The sequence below is a fragment of the Symsagittifera roscoffensis genome, chromosome 1 (assembly GCF_963678635.1).
Source record: "Symsagittifera roscoffensis chromosome 1, txSymRosc1.1, whole genome shotgun sequence".
In the NCBI taxonomy this organism is placed as follows: domain Eukaryota; kingdom Metazoa; phylum Xenacoelomorpha; order Acoela; family Convolutidae; genus Symsagittifera; species Symsagittifera roscoffensis.
The window spans coordinates 89,987,622-90,002,607 of NC_087062.1; the positions used below are offsets into that span (position 1 = coordinate 89,987,622).

General features: G+C 34.7%; 1 protein-coding gene across 1 annotated transcript in view; it reads left to right on the forward strand.

Moving 5' to 3' along the window:
* The first annotated feature begins 236 nt into the window (after nucleotides 1-236).
* LOC134851944 (uncharacterized) overlaps nucleotides 237-14,986 on the forward strand; it is a 38,983-nt gene continuing 24,233 nt past the window's right edge. The window contains exons 1-13 of the mRNA XM_063868222.1: nucleotides 237-313; nucleotides 379-534; nucleotides 613-776; nucleotides 846-986; nucleotides 1,060-1,274; nucleotides 5,892-6,086; nucleotides 6,269-6,403; nucleotides 9,521-9,866; nucleotides 9,939-9,995; nucleotides 10,833-11,018; nucleotides 11,219-11,407; nucleotides 11,621-12,159; nucleotides 12,950-13,204. Of these exons, the coding sequence (XP_063724292.1) occupies nucleotides 274-313; nucleotides 379-534; nucleotides 613-776; nucleotides 846-986; nucleotides 1,060-1,274; nucleotides 5,892-6,086; nucleotides 6,269-6,403; nucleotides 9,521-9,866; nucleotides 9,939-9,995; nucleotides 10,833-11,018; nucleotides 11,219-11,407; nucleotides 11,621-12,159; nucleotides 12,950-13,204 (2,618 nt within the window). The 5' untranslated portion in view covers nucleotides 237-273. The remainder of the gene's footprint in view (nucleotides 314-378; nucleotides 535-612; nucleotides 777-845; nucleotides 987-1,059; nucleotides 1,275-5,891; nucleotides 6,087-6,268; nucleotides 6,404-9,520; nucleotides 9,867-9,938; nucleotides 9,996-10,832; nucleotides 11,019-11,218; nucleotides 11,408-11,620; nucleotides 12,160-12,949; nucleotides 13,205-14,986) is intronic.

Consider the following 14,986-nt stretch of genomic DNA (forward strand, 5'->3'; position numbering starts at 1 on the left):
AGTGCATAATTTCCTCTCACACTAATACTTGTTCACTCTCAGTTTCTTAAGAAGATTTTAGCATTAGGAGTTTCAGCATACTATCAACCTACTCATGTTAAGTGAACAGAAAAAAATCGAGGTTGTTCTTTTCAAATATAGTGGTCCTAACATTTTGTGATTTACACACCAAACTGCTACTCTTTCTTGATATTTCTATCCGTTTAAAGGTTCCACGATTTCCAAGTGTTTGAATTCAAAATACGATTTAAGTTTTCTCATTATAGGGTTGACATGTATTGGCTACCAATGAGGTTGATAATATTTTTATTGGGTACGTATAACTCCTCAATTACTTTTATGAACTAATGCTGAAATCACCAGAGCAATAATTTTTAGCTTTCGCTGTTGCCGAATCGTTTGCCAAGAATGTGGAAAACGCCACCAGAAAGAAAAGGCAAACGATGTTTGTCACTGATACCACTCCGAGGTATGAATGGCTGCAGGTACAATACTCAGCGCAAGACCTCCCAGGGATTCCCAATGGATTACAAGGTGCAAATTTGAGTACTTGTTCACATTGCTGATAAAAGTGAGAGAATGTATGAGTATCAATTATGAATTTGTATTAAGCTTTTGTCGGCGCAACGCACAACCTTGAATACAATCGCGAACTCGTGGATGCTCTGGCGACCACAGATGCCTCTTTCAGAAGAGCTCTCGATACAAATGACTTCGGAGGACTTGATACTCCAAACCTTCAGAATATCAAAAATGCCATTGCCGCTGCCATGAGCGTGTGTATTTATGCTGAAAAACTTTTTCAAGTTTGATAGCTTTGTGTTAGATGATAAAACTATTTTTAGGCTGAGTACATAATCAGTATTCCTGAGCAGTCCTTCGTGAGTCTTCTGAATAACAATGAGATGCAAGTGCAGGGTGCAAATAATCTGTTGACGAAAGCCCAACTAAGTGGCAACACCAGAACTGTCAATGACATTGCTTTTGTAAGAATTTTAAAAAATATTTGAAATCAAAATAAGAGTAACATAAATATAAGGGGAAATTTTGCACTTTTAGTCGTCTTATCCCTTCAGTGATGAGTCTGTCCAATGCGCGGTGCTCTTGGCTTCGCTAGGAGAAACACCACAAGATCTGAACTATGTGCCATACGAATCGATCAGCCAGTTGCCGTACGATCACATTGACGTGATAGACGAATTCATTACCGGAGCCACCCAAATGATGCTTAGGAGTTACGAAATGGCTACTGACAGAGAACACTTCACTCAGATGTTGGTATTGCTTGCTCAAATTTCTCGTTTTTTAAATCCAGAGAATACCTCGCGGTAGTAGGTGGAAAGTGAGTGTAACAATTCAAAATTGAATTAAGGAATGACTGAGTTGTGACAAATAGCGAAAAAAGTATTGAATAAGTAATGGCATGTAAATTAATTTTTTTTACACTAGCGAGCTTATCAGCGCAGTGTATTAGTATGAACCTTCTTTTTTTTCAACCTAACTCGCAAATAAAAGTGACAATTATAAGTGTTCACATATTGTGGCTCTTTTGCGATAATCACGATATCTAGCATTGGAAATTTCATAGCATCTGTTCTCTGCTTCATTTGTGGTAAGGTCTTGTGATTTATAAAGCGTCCGTGGCTAGTGGGCGAGACTCATAATCTCTAAGACGCAGATCGAATCCGATGTAATCGAGTTTTTACTAAATCGAGGCTTATTGCTGATTTTTTTTATAGCTGCTGTGCTCGCTAGCTCCGCCTGTGTAAAACATGCTCTAAAGTGTGGTATGGTTTTCAAAAACCCCAAAATTAATGGGAAAATGAATTGGCTATCAACGCAGCGCTTTTTGAAATCAGACGACGTAATCTTCTCTGGAAACCAGTTGCGTCGTTCCAGCATCTCGGTAGTAGGTGGAAAGTGAGTGTAACAATTCAAAATTGAATTAAGGAATGACTGAGTTGTGACAAATAGCGAAAAAAGTATTGAATAAGTAATGGCATGTAAATTAATTTTTTTTACACTAGCCAGCTTATCAGCGCAGTGTATTAGTATGAACCTTCTTTTTTTTCAACCTAACTCGCAAATAAAAGTGACAATTATAAGTGTTCACATATTGTGGCTCTTTTGCGATAATCACGATATCTAGCATTGGAAATTTCATAGCATCTGTTCTCTGCTTCATTTGTGGTAAGGTCTTGTGATTTATAAAGCGTCCGTGGCTAGTGGGCGAGACTCATAATCTCTAAGACGCAGATCGAATCCGATGTAATCGAGTTTTTACTAAATCGAGGCTTATTGCTGATTTTTTTATAGCTGCTGTGCTCGCTAGCTCCGCCTGTGTAAAACATGCTCTAAAGTGTGGTATGGTTTTCAAAAACCCCAAAATTAATGGGAAAATGAATTGGCTATCAACGCAGCGCTTTTTGAAATCAGACGACGTAATCTTCTCTGGAAACCAGTTGCGTCGTTCCAGCATCTTTTTACTCTTGCGAGAGCAAGTGTCTTGTAATCGCAAATTAGTTATTTTCAGCAAACACTTTTTTCTGACAAATTTTGTAAGAAATTAGAAATACATGCAGTTATGCTCATTTTCTTGAAAATTCAATGATTACTACCAATTTCTTATCCTGTAGTAATGATTTTTTTTCGAATAAACTTTTTACCCTTGCGATGAGCAGAGAAATTGCAATGGGTTACCAGACTTTTTTCTTGTAAACAACTTTGTATTAGTATGAACCTTCTTTTTTGGAATTTGTCTTTTGCAAACCTCTTTGGGAGGAATTTGTCTTTTGCATCGCAAGTGTTGCGAAGCTCGGCTTCGACTCTGTGTTAATAATGCAACCAGGTTTGCTCTGGCGAAAAAAGGTTTGGTTTTTGTAGGAGCATTTCCACTCAAGTCAAGTTTGCAATCATCTGTCACCGTATTGATGATTAGTTCTTATTCGCTTTTTAATCAATGTGTTTTTCCAAGCGGTCTTCAACTGACCCTGGTTGAAAAGACTATTCCTTGTTTCGCCTCACAAGCTTGTAATAGTACGGGCTAGTCTGGCAAAAAGGGGAGCACTCTGCGATCTCATGGAGCAAGCAATGTTTTCGACTGCTGGATTTCTCTCGTTGTCTCGTTAGCTACTCTATCTTCTGAAGACACAGGTCTAATAAAACCAGTTAGATCTTCATGCATTTTGGTGCGCACCGCTTGCGACAAGGCCGTCTGGTTATCGGTTTTGTTCATTTCCTTCTCTCTGGGAGTTTCCATTATTGGGAGACTCGAGACCGCCCTGAGTGTCTCAGGCAGTTGCTTGGAATGCTGAACAATTTAAACAATGCTTGTTTCTATTTTTGACCATTCACAGTATCTTAAGAAGTAACTGAATAAGACCGCATTAATTTGTTTTCACTTAGCTTTTCATACACGATTGGTGTGCACCTAACAATAAGCAAAGGCAGTTTCCTTCTGTGAAGAATGAATTTGAGGATTTGGTCTCAAATTAAAAAACGTCCGAGAACTCGTGAGTATCTGGTGGAGCCGGTTGAAGACAAGATAAACAAATGTAGTCGTCTTATCAGTCTTCTTCGTATACTGCTGCATTTGACGTTCAGATACGACCACACACCACCTCTCAAGTGATTCGCGCACGTGCAGTAGTGCATTTAGCTCCCCTGTTCGTCGTCTCCAGTGCGGTCAACGAGTCGCTGGGCCGCAGCTTTTCATCTTCTCTGCCGCCTATTCAGCATATCAATCTGAAGCTATATTTTTCGTTCATCACAACAACAGCTGAAGTAGTTTGATGTTGTGTAACTCAAATTGCTGTACAACTTAACAGTTGTTACTGTATATGTTGCATGTAATCGACTGTTTTTGAAACCAGTGAATTTTAGTTGCCTAGCTCTTACAGTTTTTTTTTTTTTTAGTTTTTATTACTTCGATTAAATTCTACTGATAATGATTCGAAACTTTCTTATTTGTTCCGACCATTTAAAATGGGGAGGAACATTGTATTCCTCAATATTGAGTGTTTTAGTTTTTCTTTTTTTTGTTTTCCTCGCAAAATCAGGTACCAGAAATAATTACACCGAAGACTTTAGTCAAGGTGTTATGGTATCGTGTAACGGGTTTTTTTTTTTAAATGTTGTCTGTTGTCAAGTGTCGACAAATAACGTCCACAGTTATCAATTATCATGTGGGCTGGACTATATCGCGCTATGTCACGTGATTGCGTATGTTTGTTTCTTTATTTGTTCATCTTTATTTATTTAATTATCTGTTCTTCTATTTATTTAATTATGTTTAGTTTGCTTATATTTATTTATAATTTATGTATGTACATATTTATTTTTGTTTATTTTTATCACGTGTTTTGTTTATTTATTTAATTATTCTTTCTTTCATTTAGTTTTGCTTTTATTATTTCTGCGTGTGTATTTATTTAATTTATTTATTTTCATTTATTTATATTATGGGTCTGTTTGTTTGGTTATTTGTTCATATATATTTTTTCATGTCTATTTAATTATTTGTACATTTCACTTTTGCTTTTATTTATTTATTTATTTATTTATGTATTTATTTATGTATGTATTTATTTATTTATTTATGTATTGATTTATTTTTTTATTGCTTATTTATTTATCAGGTGTGTTTTGTTTATTTGTTGATATTTATTTCTATATTTATTTAATTATTCTTTCTTTCATTTAGTTTTGCTTTTATTATTTATGTATGTGTATTTATTTCATTTATTTATTTTCATTTATTCATATTATGGGTCTGTTTGTTTGGTTATTTGTTCATATATATTTTTTCATGTCTATTTAATTATTTGTACATTTCACTTTTGCTTTTATTTATTTATATATTTATTTATTTATGTATTCATTTATGTATTTATTTATTTATTTATGTTTTGATTTATTTTTTTATTGCTTATTTATTTATCAGGTGTGTTTTGTTTATTTGTTGATATTTATTTCTATATTTATTTAATTATTCTTTCTTTCATTTAGTTTTGCTTTTATTATTTATGTATGTGTATTTATTTAATTCATTTACTTTCATTTATTTATATTATGGGTCTGTTTGTTTGGTTATTTGTTCATGAGATATATATTTTTTCATGTTAATTTAATTATTTGTACATTTCAGTTTTGCGTTTATTTATTTATTTATTTATTTATTTATGTATGTATTTATTTATTTATGTATTGATTTATTTTTTTATATATACGATTTTTAGCTCACGAACTGTTATTTCAGGCCCTTTGTCAATATAGTAAAATTTTGGTGTATACATGTGTTAGTACGATTTTTAGTTCTAGAACTGTTATTTCAGGCTCTTTCTCGATATAGCAAAATTTTGGTGTATACATGTATTAGTACGATTTTTTGTTCTAGAACTGTTATTCTTCAATTATTAGTTGTTCAAGTTGTTTGGTTTTTGCTTCAGTTTCTATGCCTTCGGTGTATTGCGCGTAGCGCCTATGTTCATTATTAAGTTATTTTGATTTTTTCTAGTTTTTTTGCTCAAATCTTTTTGTCACACCACGCAGAAAAAAAAATAAATTAAATTGAAAAAAAAAATTGTATTTTTTTAAGACTATGGTCGGAACATTCAGTGCTATTTGCACAGTAACCGGCAATCCTTGTTTGATTTGGATTGATATCAATCAGCGTAAATATTAACCAGATAAAACTGCTTAACGAACTAAGAGTCGTGTTAAATGGTGTGATTTTGGCTGGTTCATATGCTCTGATATTTGTCAGTCGGTTTTAATATGGCTGCTTTGCTGCTCTCTTATATCACACATAAGATCAATTATGTGCCAGGAAAAACTTATTAGAGAGGCTTGGTAATGTAAATATTGTCATGAAAGGTCTTTATTTGTTTCAGTCTTTACCAATTTGGAAGGCGGGAAATTGATTGGACTAAACATATGGCAAGATGCAAGTCAATTATTTCGGCAGCCTACATCAATTTGGGACAAAGTCTGGATCTGTGGGCCGAGAATCAGGAGTTCGACAACCTTCTGCAATACACAGCAAAGATGTTCGTGTGTGTTGCTCCAGATAAACTGGCCCTGCTAGAGTGAGTAATGCTTGATCTGATTTTTTTCTAGCCGATCGTTGTCTTAATTACAGTTATTCTTATTAGTCTCACAAAGTTATGGAAGCACGAAGGATCATTTTATCTCGAGATTTTGTCCAAGTTGGTTAATAAAGAAGATGTATGTTCAACCAACGTTTATTCAAGTGTTACAATTGTTTCAGCTCAACGAGTCTTATGAGTGTTCTGGAGTACTTCCACATGGAGTCTTTTGACTGGCAGCATGGTTATACCCTAGTCGAAGTAATTTTTTTGGGAAGAAACTCGCAGCGAGATGTTCTAGTCAGCACGCTCAGAGAGTGAGTCCTCCTTCAATTTTTACTCGACAAATTGATTTAGTCGTGAATCTTCTAGAGAAAGGTGATGTAATATATTATATCGATCCTGAAGAAGAAAGTTTATGCGAAGTTGATTATAAATGACGCATTATATTAGCATCTTGCAGGGTTTTACAAAAAGCATTTATATAAACTATTTTGGAGTCTGCTCAGGCATAATAAAACAAACAAAATTGTTTCTGGAATTTATCTCGAAAATTTCGATTCCTATTCGAGAAGCTTCAAAAAGAGAAATAAAGTTAATGAAATAAACTGTCTTTTTTTTCAACCTAAGTCGCAAATATTGTTGCGATGCAAAGATGGTTGCGTCAAAATGTGTCATTTTGAAAGTGTTCATTTTGATCAATAACCAGCTATTAAGTTCAGCCAATTCTAAGGATATTAACGCAGACTATTATATTACAAATAGCTTTTTAGTTTCAAGGTATCATCGATCTGTAGCGTAGAGGTAGGAAAGGAGACTCGCAACAAAATAAGAGGGTTCGAATCTGGGCAGGATAGGATGTTTTTAATGTACTTTTTCGTATACTAGTTAAAATCCGTAGGCTCTATAAATTGAGGCATGTTAGTTGGTAAGTTTCATTTTTCAAATTGATTGGTACTGCTAATGTGTTTTAATTGGCTTGCGTCACTTAGCAATTATATAAACTCATAATTGGTGCGAGTCATTTAAGAAACTATGTAGACTCAAAGCTCTACTCGTTCAGTTTTTCCCAGTAGCGTTATCGTCTGTGTTATAATCCTGTTTGATGAAACCGGTATTATGAAAAAGTATTGGATTGAGCTGTGCTGTCATTAGTTGAAGAAATAGGCATAATTGTTAGCATTTGCCTTCAGAAATTCAATGATAAACAAAAAATGGAAAATATTAGAAATTTTTACTGCCAAGGAAGAGCTAAATATAACTTCCAAAACTTCTTAGTAAAATCAAGTTTTCTTAGCCTAAAAGCTTAATTAAAAGTTTCATACAACGAACTTTACTCGATCGCTTTACTCGCTAGAACTTGCACTAAATTCAAAAATTTTAAACCAGTTCTCGACACTGGGACAACTTTTTGAAAATTTCTTAAAATCGTTCGAATTACGACTGAAAGGGCTTTAGTTTGATATATCAGTGGACCCATTCCGATGCTTACATGTGGTGCCTGGTTTTTTGCGCTAATAGATAAAAACGAGATGCAACCGAATGCTAAGTTACTGCCTTTTTTCAATGATCGGAATAAAAACTAGTTTTGTCAATTCGATATTACAAAATAAATACTTGCTCATGAAGTTTTTATTTAACCCTATTGTCTCGGGAAATTTTTTGAGTTTGTTTTAACTCGATTTAACTAATTTAACGCTTGATTTTTACACTCGATTTGATAACTTGCGATTTGACTTTTGTTTTCATACTTAGCTTATTTTTTATCCATTCAATTTCTTTTGTTAAAAAGAAGGCAAACTCCACTCTTTTTTTAATGAAAGTTGAAATAGTGCTAAAAATGTGAATGACTTCTGGTTTCGAAATTGGATTTACACTTTTTACACTTTTTTGGACTTACCGTTTTTTACACTTTTTCTATTCCGGTTTGTTGTCAATCCGCCAGAATCATAAATTATTCCTGAAGTTGAAATAATTTTTTTCTCGGAAATTTGGATTCGTATTATCGGTCTAGTTTCTGTCGGTTTATTTCCGTTTTTCAAATATAACCTTTATGATCTGGTACTAGTTTTTATTGGCCTAGTTTTTGAAGCATGGATTTGATTTCATTTTGATACTAAATTTTTAAGTCCTTGAAAGTTCTTTAATTTGTCTTTCTACCAAATCTGACTGAAATATTTTTTTTTCGTCCAAATGGTTTCGACTGATGTTGTACCGGCTAAGTCAACTTATATTATTATTTTTTCGACGGCCAAAAAATTTTTGTTCGACATAATCAAATGTTTGGGTGTAATGTTTTTTATTTTTACTTTTTTAAGAAGCTTTCAAAGACAAAATTTTGAAACTTTGACTGTTTAAAGTTAAGTGTTCAACCGAAAAACCCAATTTTGTGGAATCTTTTCTGCTTAAACGGCCACGACCTATTTTCTGTAGAAAAAAGTAATAGGTTTGGAACGAGTTCTAAAACAGCAAACAGCTACCTCCAGTTTTAGCTAGGCCTCTATTTATCTTTATCGAGACATACGAGCAGAAGTGCATTCATACATGTTGATGCATTTATGAATGCTTTTACGTATATATGCTTTTTTTGCGTTCATTTGAAACTCATCTGCTTAAAATGAGGTAAATAGCACTCCAAATACGAACGTGGAAATGGCGCGAAAGAAACGAACGATTTCTAGTTTCGAAAGTGGAATTTAACTTTTAGATTTTCAGCGGAATGAAAATTTACCTCTTGTTCCAGTTTTCTCAAGTTGGAGTATTGTTATCAAAAAGCGCCAATCATAAATACTTCTAGAAATTCAAAGAGCTCAAAGGACATCCATTTTTTTCTATGAAATTTGAAAGTTGAGATTTTTTCAACAAAGTGAGTGTTCTTTTTGTTTTCTTGCGTTTAGTACTTTTTTCCAATCTTTAATTGGGTATGTTATTTTTTTGATCAAGTTATTCCGATTCAAGCTATTGACATCAAATAAAGTTATTTAAAAGAGCCATTCTTTTCAGCTCAGTAACTTCATTTTTTACAAACCGATTCAAGCTAATTTCGAAGCAATTCTGGCCCAAGCTATAAATATTAACGTAAAATGTTCCAATGTTGCGTTCCTTAAATGGCTAGCTTTAACAAATTTAACTATTTGCGAATCTGGTTCTTATCCATCCCGTAACCTTAGTTTTTTTCTGAAATTCATTATATGACAGTCAATTTAAAATTACTTTTCTTGTTATGAATTGCATCAAAACGTGTCAGCGTGAACAGGTAAACAAGTTTATACATTTTTTACATTCAAAAAGCCGTGTGAGCTTTTTTGAACAGCATAACTTCGCAATTTTACGAGTTGGGTGGGAAACTTGAAAAGAGCTGCGAACCTTATTAATAATCTAGGGTATTTAATTAGTAGGTGCTTCCAAATTCAAAGAAACCTTTTTTTTAACAGCATGGGAGGATTGAACAGGTTTCTGACGCGTAAATTGCTGGAAATACGTAACCAACAGCAGAGTAATTTTCTCGATGATGTTATCCTGACGCAAGAGGGTCTGAGGACAATCACAACATACACAGATGACGCATTCATGTTACAATACTTGTTTGCACGTGCTCTGAGAACAGGTGACTTCAAAGTACCGACGAGGGGAAGTCGAGTGACTGATTTGGACGTGCAGAGAATCGCACCCTTGGTCGGAGTCTTGAGTGTTCCTGATATATATCAGTACCAAGACCGCCAGATCGAGGAGTCAATTGGATACTTCCAGTCCAAGTCTCTCAGGGCGAAACCGGGAGTAGTGAGTCCTAATTCTCTGAACGTTTTTGAATTGCTATTTGATCAGTTTTAAATCGAACTTGATGTGTTTTAGGCTATAATGTTGGTTCAAAAGTACCTCAGAAACAGAGCCGGCAAAAATGACAAAATTGTAAGTAATTAAACTGTTAAATTTGATCTAAGCTCTATTTTTAAGAGCCTAATATGCTTGCAAGCGAATATGTTTGTGATCTGATTTTATTTGAGGCTGCAAAAAGCTTGTTTTGACATCTTAAAATCAAAGCAAGGATAACCGATGGCTGTATGTATGCTGATAGAAGAAAACAATACCAAAAACAAAAAAAATCGGTTTTCATAGTAAAATAGGTATATTGGAAAACAGTTTTCTCGAAGATGACTAGAAAAAAAGTTTAAAAAAGTGACACTTCTTTAAAAAAGTGACAATTTCTTTTGTTAGATTTTCAGGTCTTAAGAAAATATTCATGGATTGCTTCCTACAACATTTTTGTATAATATCCTGCTCGCTCGCTTTGCTCGAAATTAGACGAAAAATCTAAAATTTCAAAACTTTTTTCTTGACACTGGGAAATTTACTTGAAAATTTTTAAAAATGATTTGAATCACGACTGAAAGGGCTTTAATATGATATATTACTCAATTCAGTCCAATGAATGTTTGTGATACCTCATTTTGCGAGGAAAAAACTACAACACACCCGAATACGAAACTTTTCAATGGTCGGAGCAATGCGTGAATCTATTTGATCCAGATTTACCATTCAGGGCAGTTTTTCTTTGACAGAAAAAAAAAACGGTCTAAAATCTAGTCGTCAAAATTGTCCAAAAATAAGAGAACAAAACAAAAAATTTGTGCGTGGAAAAGAAAAAATAGGAAAATCTAAAATACAAAGCCGAATACAAAATTACTCTTCCATTTTCGATGGTCGGAACAAAAAGAGCGCAATGAGTGTTGTCGTCTTGTGTTTCAGTACCTGACACAGACGGACTTTCAGCAAATGGACCGTCTGTTGCCGGCATTGGATTACGAGTTCTTCAGGAACTGTTCGTTGGTTCAGCTTCTCAATTCCTTGGCACAGTTCAGAAATGTGGCCAGCAAAGTCAAAACGATCAATTTCCCTCTCACAGCCGCACAACAGCACGTCATCGCTGGCCAAGTAAAACTAACTTTACTTTTAGAACAGCATAAATCAGGCTTAATGGAAATGCACTGGACGCTCAAAATATATTGATCACTTAAATGTTTTGAGCGGCTAATCTTTAAGTCATACTTTGGATTTTTAATTGGAAAAAGACGAGTGCTGAAACTTCAATGACGGCTCATAAGACTTTTCACTGAACCATCTTAAAATTGCAGGCGCAGTCGGATAGTGGTCGGAATGCCAAACTGTTGACACAGCTGGGACCTGATCTAAGCATGGCTCTGAGTCCGGCCTTCCTTTTGGAACAGATCACGGATCTGGACGAGTTCTTTGTCATTCGAGTGGACAATGGGGAGATATCTGAAGGCAGGGACTTTCTACAAATCGACTGGACACCATTCCAGGTATCTAAAATGATGAATGATAATTCTTCCCACGAAGGAAACAAGAAGTAGCTATCTCAAATAATTATTTAAATTGTGTGTTTTTCGCTACATTTATGTGGCTGGGTAAAACTATTAATTTTTCGGCAGTTTCATCAAACGTTATCTTACCCTGAAATATGTTGTATGCCTCAAGTATTCAAGAAAGTGTCAATGAAACGTTGTTCATTTTAGAAATCGGTGATCTTCAATATGTACAGGCAGCAGATTCGAAACCTCGCACTGACTGGACGTATGATGAATGGGTTGGGAAAACTGGCGACTGGAATCTCGGCCACAGATATTTTGACCTCTCCTTTCAGTGAAATCATAGGAATAGCGTCTGCAGTCATGCGAAATGGCGGAGACATGAACAAAGCGTGGCTACTATCAGTGCAGATCAGAAAGGCCTTTGCTTCTATATATGGTCTCAGGAAATTTGAGGACTTCCACTTGGGACTTCTGGGAACTGCGAATCTGCAGGCACTTGACGGGATGACCTTGAGAATGTTCAGTGTGAGAGAGATGGAGTTGATGAGTCTGGGAGATTGCAACCAAGTTATAGCGAAGATCGGGGACCTGGATGATTTGTACTTAGTGCCTCCGTTCAAGAGACAGGAGCTGGCGTGTTTGTACATTGCGAGATGTAGATTGATTCACCAGGGAGCATCAAGCAAGTTCACCCCTGCTTACGACAAAAACAATTACATGAATCAGTTCTTCGAGAACCGCAGGTTTGTTTTTACATGGTTATCGTCGTATTGTTATCAAGAGACGATTAACGTCGTGAAGACTCTTAAATAGATAGGTATTGGTGATTTTTTGTTTCAAGAGTCGTAAACTGATCTAATAACTTCAGAAGTGCCTTCTTACACATTAATGCATTTATGAATGCAGTAGAAATATATGCATGTGCAAGAGTCGATTAAAGTAGTTCAGACTCTTATTTTGGTCGCAATTTTTTTTTTCGAGGAAAAGTCTTAAAATTTGTTCAGGCTCGAATTTACTTTTTCGGGGTTTGACTTATGATTTATTTTTAAGTTCACTTCATTTCCTTGATTAAAAGGTTGGCAAACTCCACTTTCAAATACCAAAGTATAAATGTCACGGAAAACGTGATCGACTTCTAATTTCGAAATTGAAATTTAGTCATCAGATTACCCTGCGGAATAAAAATTTTATCTATTGATCCAGTTTTCTCTAATTGGGGTAATTTTATCCTAAAAGTGTCAATCATAGATTGTTCTAGAAATGAAAAGAGCTTTGAGGTTGTCTTTCATTTCTGTTTCCTTGCGTTCATTGTTTCTTTTCAACTGTCAGTTGGCTCGTTTTTGGCAATTTAATTTAACGAGATGATTGAATGATTTTTAGAGTATTGCAGGTATCGTAACTTTCTAGAACTTATCTTTGAATTTGTACTAAAAGATATGTAGCTCCTTTCGTTGGTGGGTATTTTAAAGGCAAAATGTGTTAAAAGTATTTGAAAGGTCAAATATGGAATGAATAATGATGTTGGTTTTCAAGGGTCATGGAAGAAGACTACTACGGACACAACTTTGGTCGCATCGTGCCCAACTACTGCTCGCTAGTGACTCAGAGGATGATTGATGATTCTGGTTTGGAACAGCCAGACTTCGACACTTTGGGCAACCTTGTGTGTGACCTTCAGGCCCACGTGATCAGAAGTATCGACCGGGAACTACTGAAGAATAACCTGTGGATGTTCAGCACCTGTCTATTCGACTCAGTCAATGGAAACGCCCTCTACAACTCGATACGGTAAGTTTATTTCTACCTTCTGCAGAGGAGTTGTCTCCTATTGTTTTGTTCTCTTATTTTTGGACAATTTTGACGACTAGATTTTAGACCGTTTTTTTTTTCTGTCAAAAAAAAATTGCCTTGAATGGTTAATCTGGATCAATTAGATTCACTCATTGTTCCGACCATTGAAAAGTTTCATATTCGGGTGTGTTGTAGTTTTTTTCCACGCAAAATCTGGTACCACAAAAAATCATTGGAATGGGTTGAGTGATTTATCATATTTATCAGTCGTAATTCGAACGATTTTAAGAAATTTTCAATGGTTGTCCCAGTGTCGAGAAAAACTGGTTTCAAATTTTTGAATTTTAATTCAATTTCGAGCGAGTAAAGAGATCGAGTAACGTTCGTTGTCTGAAACTTTTATTTAGGCTTTCAGGCATAGAAAGCTTGATTACACAGAACAGAACAGTAGTTTTTACACTAGCCAAGCGTAGTGTATTACTACGACGAATTTTTTTCTACCCCAAGTTTTTTTTATTTATTTTCTTATTAGCCTCCGTTACTGATCTCCCACACGGTTCTAACCTAAGTCGCAAATAAAAGTGCTCATTGGTGGCACTTTTGGTATATTTCAATATAAACATATTTAAGCTTATTTAAGCATAGAAAATTTGTTTCTGTTGCTGATTCATTTTTTTGCTTGTGTTAGGTGTACAGAAATATATATATATTTTAAAAATGTATGGGATTTGTTGTTTTTTGTTGCGAGGATTTGGAAAAATTTTTGCACTTTTCGCTTAAGTTTCAGTTTTTCTCAAAAACTACTGTTCCGATTTTCATTAAATAAATGAAAACTATAGAAAAACCGACTGATCTTTTATGTGCGTGCATATTTTGCTAATCTCTTTTCATTCTCACATTCTACGGCAAAAGTAGGGGTATTTTTGGCATATTGGTTTTCAATTATTTCATTTTCTCAAATTTTAAATGCACAAATCCAACAAGACAAAAGAAAAAATCAAGCGGCTGTTCCTTAATTTTAGCAGAAAAAAGTTATGGCCTGAACAAGCCCATTTTTGTCATTTTGGCGAAGCAAAGTGTATTAGTACTAACTTCATTTTTTCCAACCTAAGTCACAAATAAAAGTGCTACTTTTGGTGGAACTTTTGAATCGGTAAGCTGCGGTAGCAGAATAATGGTATATGAGCTTTGGCATGTGATTATTGGAAAATTAACACAGTTGATGCATTTTTCATTTTCAGAAATTTTCCATTTCAATGTATCTCGAATTTTTTTTGAAATGCATAATTTATATATAATTTGGCTTTATTATTTCCAATTTATTACATGCAAAATTGTGTCTTTTGTATTTGATGCTACTTTTGCTTCATCGAATTGTCAATTTATCAGCATATATAGCTGTGTTATTGGTAGCTAGTTTTTGGGAATTTTAAGCATCCGTAGTTGATTGGTTAGTGTGTGAGACTCACATTTGCTCGGTCGCATATTCGAATTTGGTTGTGTTCTCGCAAGTGTTTGCGAAGCGCAGCTTCGCCTCTGTGTTAAAAGTTTTGACTTTTCTCAAAAAATACCCTGCCAAATCGGAGGTTAAGAGTTAAGCCGAAAGAAAAAAAAATTATTTATGCACATATCACCTGTGCAAGCGGCTATGCCTGCGTTTTGAAAAAATATATGGCCTTAGAAAATGCCCAATTTTTGAAATATGCCCGTTTTTTGGAAAGTTTTTTTTTCAAAAACTATCTGGCTGATACTGAGGATGATAGTTCATCAAAATTAACA